We start from the raw sequence: 21,544 nt of genomic DNA, 5'->3' as shown, positions 1-21,544 counted from the left end.
TGTTTTGTTAAGTTTTCTAATGTCTGAAATCATTAGAAAAAATTAGTTAATGAAAAATATATTTATAAAATAAAAATTAATCAATTTTTTAAAAAAAAAAATTTCTTTTTAAGAGAAAAAAATATTTTTCAAATATTGATAAATTTATTATAACAAAAGAAAATTTTGTAGATACATATTTACTAATCCATTTAGTCATCGATGCTAACTATTGTCAAAAACTTCTCTTTAAAAAAAAAAAAATTTTTGTCACAAACTTTTTATTTTTGTATATTTTTATATTGAGTAGCAAATTTTTAAAATATAATTTTTTATAATTCTATATGGTTTTTTTTTTTTTTGAAAAAAAGAAATAAATTCATTCCATACAAGAATAATGTTCTAACAAGCATTCAGGAACAGACTCCCAAATCTCTTCACGAACCAACCGAAGTCTTTTAAATTGAAAATTTAAATTTTTTTTAACTAAGTTTTAACATCATAACCAAATAACAGAAAATGAGGTTTCCGCTCGTTTCCGTTGTAGAAAAATATTTTCTACAATTTTATTTGTGGTGTTTAAGAAAATAAGTCAATAAAAAATATTTTCTTGATCAAAGAAAAATTAAATTATTTTTTAAGAAAAACAACTTTCCATTTTCGAGAGAATAAAATATTTTCTGGATATTAGTAAACCTTATAAATTCATATTTTTTAATTTATTAATTATCATAGTCGTTATTACCGATCACCATGTACCACCAACCACTACCACTGGTTACCACCACCGACCACCACCACTGACTGCTTTCATAATTTATATATATATATATATATATATATATATATTTTGCATTTTTTTCATATTTAACAATAAAATTTTTAAATTATAAAATTATTATTATTATTAATATTTTTTATGGTATTATGAGATAAAAATTTTAATATTTTTAATTATTTTTCACTCCCTTCATATATATATATATATATATATATATATATATATATATATATATATATATATATATATATATATAACTTTTTAATGAGAAAGTTACCTCTCACAAGTCACAAGAGGAATTTCGTCATTAATGCTATATTTTGTCATAAATGTGTCTTTGTGTCAATTTTTGCAACTCCTATAATTAAATTCTTACCTAAAATTCCTTACAACCCATTTATTTTGTTAGGTAATTAGGTCGGGACAGAGAATACATGGTCTGGAAACCAAAACATATATCCTTATAAACCATGTATTTTGTTAGCTAGACCCAACTAGTCAAGGACTTGCATAATAAATAAATACATTGTTAATGATTTAGATGTTCCAGGTTTCGGACCATACCGTGCGTAAATCTTTAATCAGAAAGTCTTTTTTTTTTTTTTTTTTTTTTTTTAAGGAAACAAGGAAATTAGCTCTCATCCCAACGGAAATACTCTGCCAAAAAGGTCGTGATTAGGATGGTAAGTCATTTTAATCTCCACAAGAGTGAGATTATAAATTCAATTCCTATTTTATTGAGAAAGGAAAAAATCATGGTTCGAGTGAGATCACACCTCTTGATTATGAAAAAAAAAAAAAGAAAACACCTATCTAGATCAAATATATGGATCCACCTATGAATCAAATAAATATTGTCATAAATGTGTATTATATGTTTTTCCATGAAAAAATCTTGCGACATTCTTAATAAATCTCCGAATACTCTAAATTATAAAATTATATTAATTAAACACTTCAATTTGTAGAGTTATTTTATTAAATGTTCGATCTTAAGAAATTAAATCGATTAAATAGTTAAAAATATAAAAATTATTATTTATAAGTTATATTAACTACATATCAAATCAATATTTTATATATAAAATAAAAAAAATCTTCAAATCATTGTTACTGATAAATAGAGACGTCTAATATTATTAAAATTTGTAATTTTAGGTGTCCATATCACAATTTGGAATGTGACAAAATTTTTGAGAAAAAAAAATTACAAGAATTTATTGATATATTTGGCCCCCCTGTCTATTTTTGTACCGTACTTTTTGCAACAGATTTCATTAATTTCTGACAAAAACTTTCCAGAACTCGCTGGGTTAGGTTGGAACTGAGAGAATGGTCCCGAAACCAACACGTATTCCTTATAATTTATAATCACTTGTTTTGTTAGTTGGACCGTATTGATCAAGGACTCACACGTATTCCTTCAATTTCTTTTTATGTTCACTGTAATTTTGTTTTCAAATATTGTTAATTTCTATTTATAATTTCAATTTCAAAGTAATTGATCTTTATTTTACAAAGTTTTCTATAATTTTTATTTTCTGCACTATCAATTTATTTTTCAGTAGCCAATCAACGTTTATCATGGATTCAAATTCATTTCAGTTCTTTGAATAAAAGATCATATAATGCAATTACTTAGTTGATACTCAAGCTGTTAGACAGCTTTTGAATGCTTCGGTATATAAAATTTGGTTTAGTCCATTGATCAATTGAAGGCAGCAATTATAAAATTTGGTGCAATCATAACATGAAAGAGTGCTTCTTCATTTGGTATGCTGTTAAATTAAACAGATTAATGTAGGGTTATCCACCAAGCTACTGTAGATGCCGTATAAATAAAAAGTTATATTAAGTCGTTTTTATCCATTACGAGATCTAATAAATCGAAATAATATTATAAACTATATAATAAGAGCATAACAATATATTACATGATAAGAATAATTTATTTCAATTCCATAAACATTTTTCACTCGTTTAAAATCTAAATTGACAGGATTGTAAAGACTATAACAATAGAGAAAAATGCTTTCTTGAGTAGTATAACTCGCTTTAATTCTCATCCACAAAGGAAAATGCCAAGAAAATTGAGGAGAAAAGACTAAAGGGTAGCTTACTTTGGTAGCAGCACCTTTGCAATGGTCCCGAACGCGGTGGCAATCACAAACCATTGGTTTTCCTTTCATTAATTACAATACTTACCACTTTCCTTTCGGGTCTTTGAACTATTGCTTTTAGTGCCGCCTTAAAAAATTACAAGTCGTTTGCGGTGCATATAAGGTTTATGGACCTTTCGTCTAGTCAATAATTGCCTAAATGTGAATAATTCGTGAGTCTATTTTATTTTTATCCGTTATAATTAGGCATGGTCGGTTCAATGAACCGCCGGTTCGAAATGTTTAAAATTTTAAACCGGAATCAACCCTTGAACCTTCGGTTCCGGTCCAGTTCCGGTTCCGGCACGGTTCGACAAGGTTCCGACGAACCGACGGTTCGAATTACGGTTCCGATTCGGTTCCGGCATTACGCAAATTTTAAAAAAAAAATAAAATTTTGATTTCGAATTCATAATAAATAATAATTTTAAAATGTTTTAATTTTATTAACTAAATAAATTATTATAAAATTTTAAAAGAAAAACTTCTATTAACTAACTTAGAACTATTACTACATTAAATTTACAAATTTTGCTAATTCACTAATGTAGAAAACTATAAATGGAATATAAAATTAATGGAATGAGTTGGAAATTATGATTTTCAAATACTAAGAAAATTATTAAAAAAAATTAAATGAAGTAATTTTATGAATGGAAAAAATTAAGATTAGAGAAAGAATTTGGAATTGGATGTAAGAAAATAAAAAATAAACAATAGATAATTCCAATATTAAGGAAAATAAAGCAATAGAAAAATAATGAACTATGAAAATTTGAGAGAATTTTGATTGAGAACAAGAGAAGAGTTAAGATATAATTGGTTGTGAAATAAAAAATCACCAACTCATCATATTTATACATGTTTATCATTTATTAGTTTCCCAAATTGTCCCTTATAACAGAAAAATAACAGCTATATTTTTGGATAATTTAGTAAATTACAGTAAATAAATAAATAAATGATTAAAAAATGAATAAAATTTATTTACCAAAAAATAAATAAAAACCACCTATCATATCAAAAATTATCCGTTACAGTCTTTTTTTGTACACTTGAAAGTATTTTTTTTTTTCACCACTTTTTATAACTTATGTACCATTGTACTTCTTTTCACCATAAATCAAATCAACTATAATCAAATCAAGTTATATAAATTTTTTTATAAAAATTTTAAGCTACAATTTTTTTGTGCATCCGGTTCGAACCGGACCGGAACCGCCGGTTCCGAGCCGGTTCCGGTTCATATTTTAACATTGACATGAACCTTAACCGGCCCTTAAACCACCGGTTCCGGTTCAAAATTATGAACCGCAGATTTCGGTTTGGTTCCGGTTCGCCTACAGTACGGTTCGGTTTCGGTTAGAACCGAACCGGTGACCATGCCTAGTTATAATACTCCGAATATTGTGACTTGTTGTAATTATATTCTTTTTTAAATATTTTGATAATTATTTCTTAAAATCTAACTTAAAAGGTTTATTACGTTTACTAATTGAACCGATCAAAACCATTATATTCTTCGGTTTTCCATCATCTTAGTCTCCATGAGTGTTGCCTTCCATAGTCTATTACACTTTGGAAGTTTTAAATTATCACTAACAAGTGCATTTATGTACTCCAAAAGGTTAGCCTAACGGAAATCATGGAGGATTTGATACACAACTTTCATTAACCCAAACACTCATTTTTGGGCTTAACAAATAAAAAGGGATGGCAAGTTTGTTAAAAATTTATCATTAACAGAACTTTACAAAAACATGATACAAGAACTTTTCCAAGCTTTTATAGTAAAAAGAAGCAAGTTCAATATGAGGGCACTTTCCTCTTATAGTTCTAATGCAGCGTGAGCATAATTATATAGGAAAAATATATTATGATTTTTGTGGTTTGTAAAATACAATTAGTCCGTCTATGTCTTTTTTTAAAATATATCAATTTGTCTTTATATTTTGCTTCTTTTATACTATTAGGTCATTTTGTCCATTTTTTGCATCTTTTATATTATGTCAACAAGAAAACATAGAGGTCAAAGGAGAGATACTAAAATATTATGCCAAAAAAATTACAATACTATCCCTATCGTTTGAAAAATACAACTAGTCTGTTCCTGTGCTTTTAAAAATAAAAGGGATATTTACATCATTTTATAAGATACTTAAAAAAAAATGCAAAAATTAAACGGAATGACCTTATAATCCGAAAGATATAAACTATAAAAATATTTTAATCTATTTTAAAAAGACATGAACGAACTAGTTATATTTTGCAATCCAAAAAAATCTATTGTACTTTTCCTTAATTAAATTTAGTCCAATGGGTTAAAGACACGGTTCCTAAATTGTTATATTTTTCATTTTTCATTCAGCTGAGACTCAAGAAAGGCCTTAATTTCACTCAATACCTCTCACTTATAGACAATATCACAACGTCATTCCTTAAATTTAATTTGTAACAATAAAATTCTTTAACTTCGATTTTTGTGTAATGAAATAATCCATTTTACCCGATTTCCTGTGAGGAGACGCCGGAAAGCTGACTTGGCATGCCAGCTCAATTATTATTTTTTGTTTTTAATGCCACGTAAGCCTTGACTTTCTCTCTCCTATCCTATCTTGCTCCTAATAACAATAATTTAAAAAGCCATTAATAATCTTACACAAAGATAAAATTAAATCAAGACGCTTCTTCTTTCCCCTGCACTTTAGTTTCCTCTCTCTCATTCTCTCTGTCATAAACTATAAGTGAACCTGCTGATAAGGGAAAAATAAATCAAAAAGGAAGTTACTTAAAACGATTGAATTGAAGCAGACTATCTGTTTTCAATATGAGTAATATAGAAAAATGAACTGCTTGAGTCATTATGAATTTCTTTTATCATTTTTTAACATACCAAACCAATAAATTATTTTTGTTAAACTTCAAAAGAAAATCTCTCTTAGTTTGTAACTATGTCTGTCTAATATTTGCTTGTCCATATAAAATCTCATCAACCTTCAAGCAAGGCAAATGCATCCAGTAGGCTATAAAAGTAGTGAAGCAAGTGACACTCTCAAGCTCCTTACTGGGAAAATATTTTCCAAGGAAATATAAGCTAAAAATAATTCAACATCTCCACCTTGCAGTAAAATGGAACAAATCATGTGAAATAAAAACATCAACACCCATGACCACTGTCACCAGAAAATCTCAAATTTTAAACACTAACTTGCAATTTCAATCAGCAAAGCTAAAAAATGTGATATGAGTTAAATGTTAACCAAAAAATATTACAATTTTGACTTACTCACTCATTCAAAGTTGCAATTGTATTATATAGATGTAAAAGAAGGACATAACCGGTGGCGTCGAGGATATGCAAAGTGGTTGCAATGGTGACACCGGTGATGGCAATTATGGAGTTCTTGTCTCTGTATTTCTGTTTCGTTTCGATTTCAACATAGCTCTCAGCTAAGGGCTTCTTTTTTTTTGTCTCTTTACTGTCTTCATCTTTTGCTTTTCATTTCGTTTTCGATTGATTTTCTTTTTCCAAATTTTCATTTTACTAGATTGATAGCGTCTTTCTTTAGATTTGGATCTAAATTTTTAAAGATTTAGATCTAGGATTTTCGAAATTTGCATTGAATTGCTCCTTCGTAAATCTTAATCGTCCTCTTGATCTTTTACTTTCGTTGCTTTCGTAAATCTTAATCTGCGTTTTGGTGTTCTTTACAGTAAAGGAAAGAGAAAGCAACGGAGGGAGGAAAGAGAAATTAGGAAAGAGATAAAAAAATCTCTTGAGAAAAAAAGGGCAAAAGAGAGAACAAATTATAAGAGTTGTTTACATTTTTCGAGACTTAAACGTGACATTAAAAATAATAGAAATAGCTGAGCTGGTGTGTCATATCAGCTTTCCGGCGTTCATCACCGGAAATGACGAAAGGGATTTTCTGATACACAAATTGAAATTAAAGGATTTTACAGTTATAAATTAAATCTGAGAGACAGTGCTGTAATAGTGCCTTCAGTTGAGGAACGTCAAGTGAAATTAAATCCTTGAGAGAAAAAGGAATCATTTTTCACATCAAATAAAAAATTAGAGAAAAAAGTAAAAAAAAACATTTTTACCGCAAACTTGTAAACGATTCTTCTCGCGGTTTTGAAGAAAACGGCATCGTTTAACTGGGAGTTTTTTTGTTTTTTTTTTTTTTGATATTACTGGGAGTTTCTTTGTGGAAAGAAATATCTTTCTCCTCGGTCCTTATTCAGCCCAAGTAAACAACTCAAGAACCTACAGAGAGACTGCTAATTAGAGAGAGAGAGAGAGAGAGGAGAGATGGGTGAAGAGAGAGAAGACCCGCAGAAGATTAAGAAGATGGCGGCAGCGGCTTATGATTACGAAAACGACCCCAGATGGGCCGATTACTGGTCCAACATACTAATTCCTCCTCACTTGGCTTCTCGCTCCGACGTCGTCGACCACTTCAAGCGCAAGTTCTATCAGCGATACATTGTTTGTACTCCTTTCTTTTCTTATTTAAATATATGAAATAGCCCATTTCTCATATATATGTTGTTCTTGATTGTTGTTTCTGGTTTACTATTGGAATTGTGAATTGCAAATCGCCATGTGGGTTTTTTTTCCTCTTCCCTGAAATTTTGGGTTTTGGGGTTTTGTTGTACCCTTTTCGCTTACTTGGCTGTACGCGCGCTTCTTTATTGGGGTTGTGAGTACCAAGTCTCATTTCTGGGTTCTTGCCATTTATGCTCCCAGTGGGTTCAGGTTCCATTTATGCTGGATATAAATGGAGAATGGAGCAGATGTGGTTTCATGCTCTATTGGTTTGCTGGATATATGCCTAAGTTTGATAAGTTTGTGCTGTGTCTTTTTTTGGTTGTTTCTTTGTGTTTCACCAATTTTATCTGATATAAATTCTTCCTTTTTGGATGCTGATTTTCTTCTGGAACCAATGTTTAAGAGGTGCTGTATGATAATTCTTGGGCATTTTCCATAGTTGATAACTCTTGGATATGTTTGATTGGCAGGATCCTGATTTCATTGTGGAGGCAATGACTTCATCTGGTTCATCTCAATCAACAAAACCATCGTCATCCTCTTCAACATCATCAGGGACTCCAAATGACCAAACCCGACAACGGAACACAGGTTGAGGATACTAGGTCCACATTTAAATGAAAAATAAAGAAGTTGACATGATTTTTTTTTTTTTTTTTTTTTTTTTTTTTTTCGTACTCATTAGAAATGTGAAGTTCATTTATTATTGAATGGTTGAGAACTTCCTTCTTTACTTAATGGAGCCAAAATTCTTATTATAGGGTCAAATGCTAGAGCCTCTGGCACATCAGCCACTGCTGGTCCAAATGCTATTCCTACTTCTGTCCGTTGGGATAGACAAACTATACAATTTTCTGTCAATGCTTGGGTATGACAATTTTTTCTTTGTTTTCTTTTTCCTCTTCTTATGCCTGCTTACGTACATGCTTGTGAAAAATGTTTATCTAAATGTTACTGTGCGTTAATCAATGATGATAATCATGAGATGTGTGTCTCAGAAGTACTAATGTCTAATAAGTATTCAATGAAATGTCAATTATGAACAATAACAACGAGAACGACTAAGCCTTATCCCAAATTAGTCTGGGTTGACTATATGAATCTTTTACTTCCATTCTACTCTGTTCATAGCTAAATGCCTAAATTTGCATTAATGCACGGAAGTAGAAATTTCAGTTATGAATACCATATGTACTTTGTTCTAAGACTTGTAATTATTTGAATTTTACACCTAAATGATTTAGCACGCTTAATCCTTCTGGCACTTTCTCATTCCTTTTATGACCAGAGTATTCAGAAGTGATGCAGACAGCGCATAGTCCTAAGAAATGTCAAACTGTTAACTTACCCATTCATAACTCTGCCTTTAGTGGCAGTATAGATTGTTCGAAAATTGTCACGATTCTTGTAGTGTCGCTCTATTTTCTATATCACTGTTGCATCGAATATATGTTTTGTTAATTTTTCTGCTGCAGGTGTTTGTTGTGGCCGTGCTTGCAATTTTCCCTCTTGTACCCAGGAATCTTTCTAATAGGGCATATCGATTGTCTTTTATGGGCACTGCATGTTCATCTCTGTATTCCTTATACACGCTATATGGGGTAACCAAAATTCCTATGGTTTTTATTATTTTCCTCACTGTGCTGGAATTCTTCTCTAACTGGCTTCCAATTTTCTACAGAGACCAAGGGCATTGAATTTGCAGGCTATACAAGCCTACTTTCAGTCAATAATTGCAACAAAAGATTTTATTTACCTCATCTACTGTCTCACTTTTGTGACTTCACATCTTTGCCTCAAATGTGAGCATTACTTTGGGACAGAATTTTATTGGCTTTTGATGTTATTGCAATTGGTATAGCATATTAATCAGGTTGTCCTTTTTGCAGTTGCTTTGATTCCCATTTTATGCCGTGCTTTGGAGCAGGTAGCAAAGTTCTTAAGGCGCAATTTCAGTCGTTCCACCTTATACAGGTAGAAGAGATGCCTATTTTTAGTTAAACGAATATACTACTAGCTATGTATTTAATCAATTACCATGAATTTTTGTAATTATATCTATCCTACAAATGAAACTGAAATTCCAATTTTTTGCTCTAGCTGTTCTAAAATATCAGATATTTTCATTTATGGTTGTTTCCTTTTTCTGGTTTCCATAGTTTCACAATCTATCTTGAAAATATTCTTTTTAGTTTTGCTATTCATATAACTATGTGCAATTGGTTATTGGTATTATTAGGCATCTGAACATGAAACTGCTCTTTGGATCCATGTCACTATTTATTATCATGCTGTAATTTTGTTGACTGTGTATATTTAGATTAGCTCAAAAATTCCTAGTGCTACACTAATTATGCAAAGAAGACAAAATATTGAATTTCACAGCTCAAAAGTTTTTCCGTAACGTAATTTAGAACTTGCTTTGAGTCATTGATTTATTTCATTGCACCCTTCTGGAGTTATCCTGCACATTAGGTGAAGTTTCTCTGCTGACATCTAAGTGATATTGACATATTAATTTAATTTCACTGGACGTAGTCAGTGTTTATGTTAGGTTGACGACTTTTTCTGTAATCATTTGGCATAAAGTGTTTTTCTGGGACCAACTGCCCTAGTAAATAGTTCGTGGGCTGCAAATAGGAAGCTTTAGTTGTGATTAGTACAGTTTTTTCATGGTTATTGTGTCCTAGTTATTTGACTTGTATCTACTCATGAAATGTGGAACTACTTTTGGTTTCCAAGTAATGTACTGTGGGGAAGGCACTTATAGTTATTTACTGTTGATTGTTGTTCAGAAAAAGATGCAAGAACTTTAGCGTGATTCTAGTGTGACATTTTGGTGGAATGTCAGACTTCTTTCATGCATGGTAGACGATGTTTATTAAAATCACTTACGTTTGAGTCTTTTAGGCAGATGATGCTGAAGAAAGTGAAAAAAATGGCCTCTCTTTTGTTTATCTTTAGTGACCCAATAATTTAGAATGGAAACATTTTGTTAAAACTATCCTGATTTGCTTAGAAAATTTTGGAGATGAATTGAATAGGCACCAATAAACTCTCTCATCTGTATTAGGCAGAAGATGATCTTTTGCTTTTACATGCAAATGTTGGTTGAAAGCAGAGCGATTATCATTCTGAACTCTTATTGGCTATGTACCTTCTACATTGTTGTTTAGTGGCATTTGTATTTATTCCTTTTCAGTAGGGTCACTGCTTAATTTTGTTGTTTAATGGTACCAATGAAACATAGTGTTTTGGTCTGTTGTCTTGATATTTCTCCCCTTCTGAGAAGACATCAACAAGAAACCAGTAGCAGTATTCCCTTTTTATTTTATTGCTACTACCAACAAGCAAGCATTTTCTTCATTAATCTGCATTATGCCTTTTCTTTTAATAATCCAAAAGCTGATTCATTAAACACCAAATGGCATGCCCATGTACTTGAGAAATTATAGAGCAGGCAAAGTAAAAGAAGGAACATTAAAAGGTAAAAGATCCAATTCAGATTTTATAGGGTAACGGAGCATAAAAACCTAGCTTGGAATGCCTTGCGATCAATTATCATAGTGTTACATTCCAATGTAAAGAACCGCATTAGACATGACCTGAGTAATTTTCCGAATCATCTGGTTTTCTCTCCTGTCAAAAGCTACATTGCCTGATGGAATTGTCTTCAAGACTGTAGAGAGATGCAGCCAAGAACCTTGAATATAGAATGAAGAACAGACAAAAGGTCACATACTGCAAGAATGAAGAAAGCAACAAAAAGGAATGAGCTAAACATCAACTTCAAAAATATCTCCTGGTTGAGTTAGTACGAGAGTATGTAGGTTGGTCTCTTAAGGAAAAGCCATTTAACATCTCATCCCCTCTCCTCTGTTAATATGAGCAAAACCATTCACCAAAACTGTATGTTTTTCAAAAGACTGACATGATAACCCTTTAAATATACAAAATGCAGTTGACCAAATGAACACTGTTCCTCTGCATGGTAGCTTCCTTCCATAATGCAGTTCTCTTTTGTCATGATTGCCACTTTGTAAACTATTATTAGCATTATCTTTGTGCACAATTTATTTATTTATTTTTCTTTAACAATTTCTCACTCTTTGAACAGGAAGTACCTTGAAGACCCATGTGTGTGGGTGGAGTCAAACGCAACTACACTCAGCATTCTTTCCTCACATGCTGAAGTTGGACTTGGCTTCCTCTTAATAATCGCTTTGTTCTCGTCAGTTAGCCCGAGTCTTTTCATCTTTTTTTTCCCCCTATTAGGAACTTTTTACCTTGGAACATTTCTCAAGTTTTCATATATATGTGCAGGTGGCAGCGCAACATAATACAAACTTTCATGTACTGGCAGGTAAAGTACATCTGAGTTTCATGTTTGTTTTCTCCTTTTCTGTTTTTCACTTCTTTTTTTAGGGCTTTTGTTTGAGGGTGAACTTTGGTATAGTAGGTAAGTCGCTGTGTTGCAACCTAGGGGTTAGAGGGTTCCAATTGTGAAAAAGGTCCCCTTATTATGCAAGAAGAAAGTTAAGAGCAACTTTCCTCCAGTAGCTAATATGGGATGTCTCTAGGAGAATTTTTTGGCTCTCTTTTTTATTTTGTGACATTTTTGGCTCTCTTTTTTCTTTCCGTTATCTGTGGATACACCTTTTTCGGAAATAGCCAGCACATTTTGACACGTATTAGGCAAGGCATGCAATGACACATGCTTAATGGGGAGGAAGGGAAATTATTGAGATCATGTTTCTATGGGTCCTCTTGATGGAATTAAGTAGTTTGAAGATGCTAACAAGAAAGCACACGTGCATGTACATGCCCATGGCCACACCTGTAGATTAAAGCAGGTTCATACATGTGTATTATACTATTATCCAAGTAGTTCAGCTGAGAAATCAATGCTAGAAAATAGAAAATACCTATTTGCGTTAGGTTCATTCCACGGGGAGATTATTTTGCAACCTGAGCTTTTGATGATATCACTTTACAATCTCAAATGGATCCCCCAAAAGAACTGAATCAATCTCAAATGGATCCACCAAAGAACTGAATCAATCATAAAGTTGTATGTCACATGAGGAGAAAATAATTTGGTTCCAAACACGATAAAAATGAACTCATAGGAATGCAACAGTATGAATATGTATCCTTAATTTTTTCCATTCAAGAAATTGGAGACTACTAATCAAAGGATATTGTTATTATGACTCTTAGGTTTCTTTTGATCTAGAATTTTCTCTATTGATGTATTTGATTGATGAGATTGTGTATTATTGGTCCGACAGTTTTGACCACTGCATGATCTAATTAGATAAGCCTTTTTTGCCTCTTGGGTATTCTTTCTGGCAGCTATTGAAGCTCATGTATCATGCACCTGTCACTGCTGGTTATCATCAGAGTGTTTGGGCCAAGATTGGGAGGACTGTCAATCCACTCATCCATCGTTACTGCCCATTCTTGAGCACTCCAATTTCCGCTGCTCAAAGATGGTGGTTGAGGTAGATACTTAAAAGCCTAGTATAGCAAGCGCGAAAAAGAAGTAATTCAACATGGAATTTGTTCTCTTGTTAGTTACCATGAACATTTGGAAGTAAAAGCACTAACTCCATATGTATGGCCATTTTGATTCTAGAATAGTAAAGCTTTACTACCGCTGATATAAGTTCTAAAGATGCATTACATTGCTACGATTTTTTTTTTTTTTTTTCTGGTTCTGACTTGGTATACACTAATTTGACTTTTGTGCACTAAATAGTAGTGCATTATGGAATAAGTGCTTTATGTGTTTATCTGGTCTTTAACTATGAATTCTTTGTTGGGTTTTCGACTGTATATGATGTCAAGCAAATCCTTCTTTTTTATGATATCAAGAATGGTTCTGTGTACTTAAATAAATACTGCTAATCGTGATTTTGCTGAAAACCTGCTTTATTTGGTGGCGATTGTCAGACACAAATCGGCCTGAGTAAAGTTAATTGCTTGAATATTAACAACAAATTCAATTTTCCAAAAAGGCGAAAGAAAAAACGAAATCGAAACAAAAAAGTTAAAACTCTAAAAGACTTAAAAGATATAATGGAATGTGGTATTTTTAAATATAAATTTTCATTCAATAATATTTCAAAAACATAATTGCTTACATAATATAATTAGTTGTACTACTTTTTATCACTTTCCATAACTAATATATTTTTATCACTTTGAAAAGCAAAAGCAAAAGCAAAAGCATGGGTATCTCCTATCATCATAAAATTGTGTCGACCTCACAGGGCAAACAACCCTTAATTGTTTATTATATGCTTCTATAATAAGATTGATAATTTCTGTGTGAAGCATATGTCTTGGTCTAATCTTGTCACCTGTCACCATTATTGGACTCCTTCGCCCATTAAAATTAATTCAAAGATTATGTTCCTAAAAAGGCAGAGTTTTCTTGCACGTACGGGTTAATGGACTTACTCTGTCGTACAAGGATTTGTAGCTTGCCATAATTAGTGCATATACTATACACAACCAGATAAATTCTTAAATGTAAGATGGATTATCATGAAGGAAGACTATTACAACTTTAAAAAATAATTATATTTATTTATTCTTTTTTAATTAATTTATATACCCTTAAAAATTCTTGCCCATTTTAAAAAAAAAATCTTGTTTTTATTGTTAAGCCCGTTAGTTTACGTTTTTTTGGGGTTCGATTCGGAGACAATATCTGCTTCTTTTTTTTTTTTATCGGTTGTATTGAAACTATTTTACTTTCTGATACAGATGAATAAAGTTTCGTTTTTTTTTTTTTCAACGATACATTGCAAGATTAATAATAATGGGGATGCGGCACCGTGTAATGTATGTATGGGAATCTTTTGTCGCTTAACAAAGTGGACAGCAATACCACATCATTATTGAACTCTATCACCAATGATTATGTGGAGTCCACCAGGAATGTAGGTCCCCAACTCCACATGGCCGATGGTCGAGCGGACGTCATTCCGTGAGTTTCGAGAATTGTCCTCAGAAGAAAATTCCACGTGTAGATCCATTTAATTTGACTTTTCTGATTCGGTTTGAACTGGATCCAAATATTAAAATCGATCCAAAACATCGATTCAATAATTGAACTAAACTGTATCCGATGATTCAGGTTAAAAAAGAAAAAAGAAAAATACACCTGAACCGATTCAAAATTAGTGATTCAAATCGATAATTCAATCCGATTATACGCAATTAAATTTGATCGAGATTTTTTTAATTAAATTCTCAAACTTTTATTTATCTGTATCAAACTTTTAGATAAATAATTACTTTTACCGTTAGTACGGCAATAATAAGGAAAAAAACAAAAAAACTGTCAAATACTTAACATAGGAGGTAAATACCTTTACCTTAAATAAGAAACAAAGGAAGAAGGTTCTTTCTGCCTCCTCCAGTTACAAACTCAAAAATCAAAATCGAAACCAGAGCACAAAAGATTCCCATTCCACTACAAAGCGCAATCTATTCGCCGGCGGAAGATGACATCATCACTGCCGGCGACTCATTCATCAGCAGATCTCCACAATTCATTTCCGTTCCCGTCAAAACCACTACCACCATCATCATCATATGCTGGTGACGGTGATGGGGATAAGACGACTGACGCTCCGTTGCTTTCTAGGGATTTGCTTAACAACAATGGTGCTAATGGCGGAACTAATAAACAGCAACCGCGCCGCCGGGCCTCTGCCAGCAGGAAGCCAGATAAGCAGCCTCAGAGGCAGCTGTCTTTGGGCCGAGATATCGGGCATGCCGCAAGCGAAACTTACTTGCTCACTCGCCTCACCATCAAGCTTCTTAGATATCTCGGGTATCATTTAATCTTTGAGTATATTTCAGTCAATGCCTGATAAATATATAGCGTTTTAGTTTTCGAGTTCACAATAGATTATTTAGTTATTAAAATTTTGGAGTCTGATTGTTTCAAGAGAAAACAGAGGGAATGATGATTCAAAACAAAGGCAGGAGTTTTGTTATTGTCTGTTCTCTCTTTCTTTTCAATATAAATGGAATTCAACCCAATACTTACGCAATATAAGGTTCTTTTTTTTTTTTTTATTTGATTCCCCTTCATTTTTCTAGGAAACTGAAGAAGTGGAAGCTTTGTGGTTTTAGACTTGATTGAGAAATTTTAAATTTTAAAATGCAACAACAATATGACTTATTTTTATTGACACCGTTCAAATAGATGTTCAAAATTTCAAATTATTTATAATATGTTGCAGCTGGTGCCATTACGTAGTAGTGGTCCTGAGTGCTTGTCATTTAGTTGGTGCAATGTTGAGGTCCTGTGCGATCAGTAGAAGTGGATAGTGATTTCTTATTAGCTAATCTTGTGAAATGTGAATAACGATTTGGTGGGATTGTATTGAGAGATAATAAATCTGGTTAAACATCAGAACAAATAATTCTGCCCAAGACTATATAGAGGTATGGAGGTCTGCTGATTTACTCATTTTTTTTCCTCTTGCCTATATTTGGTCTCAATACTGTGGCAGTTGGCTTGTCAGGTGCCCCAGGCCTTATTGGGATTATGTTTTCTTTGGTTAAAAAGTGTTAGTACGTTAAGAAGCATGGAAAAAGTCCCTGCAATATTTCTATTATGCTGTATCCCTTGGATGGAACTTGAATTGTACGAATATTATTTGAAACATGTCATCTTTTAACCAGTTATTTTCATTCAGGGTAGGTTATCGGTGGATCACAAGACTAGCTGCCCTTGCACTCTATGCGCTTTTACTTATGCCTGGGTTTCTTCAAGGTCTGCTTTGGTTGCTTAAAATTTATCATGATGAGTTTGTTACTATAATTACGTCACTATACCATGGTTGTCTGAAATTTTAGTGGTTCTATCTCATTATTAAAGTTTGCGAGGAGATTTCTTGTATTCATTGTACAACTCATGGCTTGACCACATATTTATCGATCTAGATCTGATTTTCAGTATCTATTAACACTTCTTTCATAAAAAGCCTTAAAAAAAAAAAAAAAAATCTAATTTAGCCAGTTATAAACCCTTTTGATAGTAGAAGCTGAAGAATAAATTTCCAAATTCTTTCGGACTCCTACTTAGTTATTCCATATCTTAAGAGAATTTCAAAGACCAAATCGTTTAGTCTACCTTATTGCTGAAGCCAAATGGAATCACCCCTGAAGAAAATTTCTCGCAAAGGACTTGTCTCGAAGCTATCTAGTATTCTAGTTGAATCTTCATGCCCACTAATATATTATTAATGTCAAATGTTTTGGATCAGATGACAAGTTTTGTTGCATTGTTTTCATTCTGTCACAAATAAGTTGGTATATAAAACTAGATTAACTTGGCTATCATGCCTATAATGGGAAAAGATATGGAAATGTATTGTTGCTGAATATGCATTAGGAGAAATTATGATTGTGGGATTCATCATTCAGTTCTCAGATTTCTGAAAAGTAATTTACTGTATTATCTCTGCAGTTGCATATTATTATTTCTTCTCAAGCCAGGTGCGGCGTAGTATTATTTATGGAGATCAACCAAGAAACAGGTGAGTGAATTTGTTGTACAGGTCCTCATTTGTCTCTTCTATCATATATGGACTTTCTTGCACTCAACGTTTCAACTAAAAGCTGTATTTTACTGGTGCAATGATGATTTTATAGGTTGGATCTATATTTACCAGAAAATATAGATGGGCCAAAACCAGTTGTTGCTTTTGTAACTGGTGGTGCCTGGATTATTGGGTGAGTTGTTTGAGTACTTGCTACTTTTTCCTTAACAGTACCATTAGTTTGCCGTTTGTGAAATTATTTCCTTCCATTGAATATAATGTGTGTGTAGAAGGATCTGAGCACAAGGATATGATATGTTTATGTGGCTTCTGTTGTGATGATATTGGAAGACATCATTATACTAACATTGCTAAATGTTAACTACGTACACTTTTTTTAGAGATATGGTTTTGATGTCCACTTGGACTTGCTACCTGTGTTTCCACATTGATGGGGAACAAGTATTATCATTTGTGTTGTTGCCAAAAGTAACTGAAAATTATGTTTAATGAGGTATTCTGGAATATAAACCACAGCTTAAGGGACAACTAAATGGAAACAATACATATCATGGATATTGAATTAAAAATCAATTTTAGAGCTCTTGAGATGGGTTTTAAAGGAGCGCTTCATTGGACTTTGTTAATGCAAGGGTTTATAGTAATAATCACTTTTTCCCTTGCCTTTTGACCTTACATATATTGAATGAGATACTGTAGAAGTGCAGATAATGGTATATGTTTCTTTGCTTGATGTGAAGTCATCTATTTTTTCTTTGACATTAAGTCTCTATAGTTTCATACTGATCTAGGTATAAAGCATGGGGTTCTCTTCTAGGCAAACAGTTGGCAGAAAGAGACATCATAGTCGCATGTATTGATTACCGGTAAGTGGTTTCAGTTTAAGCAAGTATCATTTTGCAGTTCATGGTCTTCATTTTACCCATATGTGCTAATGAGTGGGATAGAAGAATACTTGAAGGGAGCATTTCATACTGATAACCTGGTTTCCACTGAAGAAACATGTCTCCAATTTCAATACTCTCTTTTCTTACTTTTTAATTCCTTCCCCCCTCCCTTTTCTTCTTGCTAACCTCCTGAAGACAATAGTTAATGGAAGGGTGAAGATCCTTTTGATTATAGGTTGCTGCATTTGATGAATAACACAAATAACAATTATATGCAAGTCAATAGTGTTGACAGTGAGATAGAATAAGTATGCCCGACTCTCTAAATGAAAAAGCCATAACATTGTATTAGGATAAACTTTTGAGCTGCTGAAAACGTGATTCTTTGATTCTTGTATCTGCTAGCGGCATTCCAAGATCTATAGAATTTGCATCAAACATTATCCCTAGTAGGCAGTAATTTACTTTGTCAGTTTAGTGTGTATGATGATCTCTCAGCTCAATTTCAGCCCCTCTGAATACAAATTTGTGTGGCTGAAGTCCACTTCTTCCATGTTAAGCTTTTTCAAGAACTTGGCATACATTCCATGTTATCTTGCTTGCTTATTTTTGTTCTATTTCCACCCATGTAAATTATATTTGATGGACATGTTCATGCAGAAATTTCCCTCAGGGAACCATCAATGATATGGTAACAGATGCTTGTCAGGGGATTTCATTTATCTGCAACAACATCTCAGAATATGGAGGTGACCCTAACAGGTAATAGGATATTTTTTCTGATTTTTCCATGTTCCATTTACTTAAAACTATGTTTTTAGTTCCTTCATGCTTATTGTGTAGGATTTACCTTATGGGACAGTCAGCCGGTGCACATATTTCTGCCTGCGCTCTTGTGGAGCAAGCAATCAGAGAAGCTAAGGGAGAAGAGAGTATCTCCTGGAGTGTTTCCCAGATAAAGGCATATTTTGGTTTATCTGGAGGGTAAGTTACCATCTTCTCCCCCCCCCCCCCCCCCCCCTTCCTCTCTCTCTCCCAAAAAGCAGAAGAGAGCTCGTTTATGCTATTCCGAATTGTAAAGTTTGTAGTTGATACCTTTTCAGATCTATTGATTCAGAAATTTCCATTTCCTTTTTTGTATAGAAATTTTTGTATTTTGGATATAGAAAAGCAACAAGCATCTTTCTGATTTTTTTTATAAATATTTTTATCAAATCTACCTGTTCAAATAGTTTTGGAACATCCGCAGACCTAATGAAGGACATCTACCTGTTCTCATGTGCGTTAATTCATTTCTGGTGTCATAGTTTTGTTTCTTTTAACACCCTTTTTGTGGACACAAGAATATGAAGGCAACTCCTGTAGTTCATTATGCCAGGAATACAGTCTATGATGTTCTGTATTTCAAATTTGATGGACCATATCCTTACTATTAGTCCACTGATAAGGTCTAGAGGGGCTTTCTAGATGTTGGCTTTTCATCAATCTAAAAAAGAAGCTAATCATGTAATCAAGATAAGTCTGGCATTCGACATTGATTTGTTTTTGCAAACTTTTTAATCCACCCATTGATGATTGCAATGTCCTTTATAATTCATGTGGTTCCCTTTTAAACTCTATGCACAGGTACAATTTATTGAAGTTAGTTGATCACTTCAATAATCGGGGCCTTTACCGCTCTCTTTTCTTGAGGTACACACTGGAGAATATCTTGCAGCTTGCTAATATTTATATGCTTATTGTATATGTTAATTTCATTCATACTGTTCGCTGCCTAATATAACCTTTCCGGACATGGCAACAGCATAATGGAAGGGGAAGAATCCTTGCACAAATTTTCTCCTGAAGTTAGAATAAAGGACCCAACCATTAGACATGCTGTTCCACTCCTGCCTCCAATTACCCTTTTTCATGGAACTGCAGATTGTTCTATACCATCAACTTCCAGGTCAGAATTCAATGTCCTTCTTTTCAACATGAATGCCACATCCTTATTCCAAAATGAGGATATATGAAGGATTCATGGCTGACGTACACAAAAATTGATATAATGTATATTTATCATTCATAGGATGACGGATGTTTACAATATGGTTTTTGTGATATAATGATGATATAATGTATATAATATGCACACCAATCCGTCTTGGTATCAACATGTCGAGGAAATAGGAATAGCAGTTTTTAGGCAAAGAGATCTATTTTTGGCTAATGAATAATTTATTTTTACAACTATGGTTTTTGTGGACTTAAAGCTCATTTTGTAAAACGCTTCGAATTAAACGTTCTCTAACCCCTCTCTTCGCATTATTTTCAGATTTTAACAGACTTGTTATTTTGCAGTAAAACTTTTGTAGATACACTTAAAAGGTTAGGAGCTCGGGCTGATCTAATTTTGTACGAGGGAAAAACTCATACAGACTTGTTTCTGCAAGTGCGTTGTCTTTTACTATACTTCTTTGAAATTGGTCATCAAAACTCTTTTCTAGTGCATGTAAAAACCGAACCATCCATCCCTAATTACGAAGTTGTTGATACAGGATCCTTTAAGAGGTGGCAAAGATGAGCTGTTCGATCACCTGGTCGCAGTAATACATGCCGGTGATAAGGAAGCGCTTGCCAAGGATGCTAATCCACCTCAAAGAAGACGCCTCGTGCCGGAGGTGTTATTAAGGTTCGCTGGTCATATTAGCCCTTTTTAGTAGTTAAATGTTTGACACTTAAAGTTGTTTTACATGTGCCATTCTTTTATAGGAACTACACTTGTACTAGTTGAGATGTTGTAGAAGGAACTGTTTAATACTATATAGGTCTTCTTTTTTCAATAACAACTGATGCTAGTCCTGTTTACCTGAAAGCTCAACCTAAAATAATAACACACAATCCTTCAATGTGGTTTGAATATGAAGCTGAGCTCTACTCATTAGAGTGAACTGAACCAGAGTTTTAGTTTTCTAGAACAGATACTTGAAACCCTCATTCTATTACTAATAAAATATAAATCAAATAAGTTGAGTTTGAGTTCAGATTAATAAATTATTATTTAACATTATTTATAAAATAAAAAAGTTTGAAATTATATAATATTTAGGTACTTAATTATGTTCATAAATCACCCGAATCGAATATCATTGTTTCATTTGTACGCGATTCAATTGAAACTGAATTGAATTTAAATATTTTAATTATAAACTGAATGCTAAATGAGCCGAGCAAACAAATACATGCATGATCACAATCTATTTCTAAATCAATCTAAACCGCGGTTTTAAAAAGATTTGATACGGATTTTGATTTTTTTTTTTTTTTAAAAAAAAAACATACATGTTCTTTTTATAGTTGTAAGGTTAAAATTGCCTAATAATTCAATGTAGATTATATGTGTGTATATATAACATAATATATATAATTTGTTTGAACTTTGAAATAATGATACTCCATTGAAATTTTTGAGTGTAAATTTCATTTGCATTGATCAGAATATATTACATGGCAATTAAACTATGGTTAATTTATTTTTTAAATAAATCAAACTAAAAATTTTATTAAGAACTAAAAGATAAAAAAAAAAACATCTTGATTTGAAGTATTTG

General features: G+C 32.5%; 2 protein-coding genes across 3 annotated transcripts; both read left to right on the top strand.

Annotated features, from left to right (window-relative positions):
- Nucleotides 1-7,153: 7,153 nt before the first annotated feature.
- On the top strand, nucleotides 7,154-13,267 carry LOC105646820 (dihydroflavonol 4-reductase/flavanone protein). The gene is made up of 9 exons (XM_012232761.4): nucleotides 7,154-7,411; nucleotides 7,945-8,065; nucleotides 8,236-8,342; nucleotides 8,950-9,075; nucleotides 9,156-9,276; nucleotides 9,364-9,448; nucleotides 11,592-11,705; nucleotides 11,798-11,837; nucleotides 12,830-13,267. Exons 1-9 carry the CDS (start codon nucleotides 7,235-7,237, stop codon nucleotides 12,980-12,982), a joined length of 1,044 nt encoding a protein of 347 aa, XP_012088151.1. The 5' UTR covers nucleotides 7,154-7,234; the 3' UTR covers nucleotides 12,983-13,267.
- Nucleotides 13,268-14,878: 1,611 nt separating this feature from the next.
- LOC105646821 (isoprenylcysteine alpha-carbonyl methylesterase ICME) lies at nucleotides 14,879-20,808 on the top strand. Of its 2 annotated transcripts, none has more exons than XM_012232762.4 (11): nucleotides 14,879-15,323; nucleotides 16,198-16,274; nucleotides 16,971-17,040; nucleotides 17,156-17,236; nucleotides 17,856-17,930; nucleotides 18,612-18,713; nucleotides 18,795-18,935; nucleotides 19,578-19,643; nucleotides 19,756-19,899; nucleotides 20,295-20,385; nucleotides 20,492-20,808. In XM_012232762.4, the coding sequence occupies exons 1-11, from the start codon at nucleotides 14,992-14,994 to the stop codon at nucleotides 20,651-20,653; spliced, it is 1,341 nt and encodes a 446-aa protein (XP_012088152.2). In that variant the 5' UTR covers nucleotides 14,879-14,991; the 3' UTR covers nucleotides 20,654-20,808. The 2 variants fall into 2 exon arrangements, with proteins under 2 accessions (XP_012088152.2, XP_012088153.3); XM_012232763.4 differs by having other exon boundaries at nucleotides 15,150-15,323; nucleotides 16,203-16,274.
- The last annotated feature ends 736 nt before the right edge of the window (nucleotides 20,809-21,544 follow it).

Source organism: Jatropha curcas, chromosome 4, assembly GCF_041381405.1.
Source record: "Jatropha curcas cultivar XTBG-Jc1 chromosome 4, XTBG_Jcur_1.0, whole genome shotgun sequence".
Taxonomy (NCBI): domain Eukaryota; kingdom Viridiplantae; phylum Streptophyta; class Magnoliopsida; order Malpighiales; family Euphorbiaceae; genus Jatropha; species Jatropha curcas.
This window is presented reverse-complemented; position numbering and strand designations above follow the sequence as displayed.

Coding starts and splice junctions, on each gene's coding strand:
- LOC105646820 (XM_012232761.4), top strand. CDS start 7,235: ATGGGTGAAGAGAGAGAAGACCCGCAGAAGATTAAGAAGATGGCGGCA. Junction 7,412..7,944: donor AGTTCTATCAGCGATACATT/GTTTGTACTCCT, acceptor TTTGATTGGCAG/GATCCTGATTTCATTGTGGA. Junction 8,343..8,949: donor AATTTTCTGTCAATGCTTGG/GTATGACAATTT, acceptor TTTCTGCTGCAG/GTGTTTGTTGTGGCCGTGCT.
- LOC105646821 (XM_012232762.4), top strand. CDS start 14,992: ATGACATCATCACTGCCGGCGACTCATTCATCAGCAGATCTCCACAAT. Junction 18,714..18,794: donor TATGGAGGTGACCCTAACAG/GTAATAGGATAT, acceptor CTTATTGTGTAG/GATTTACCTTATGGGACAGT. Junction 19,900..20,294: donor TCTATACCATCAACTTCCAG/GTCAGAATTCAA, acceptor GTTATTTTGCAG/TAAAACTTTTGTAGATACAC.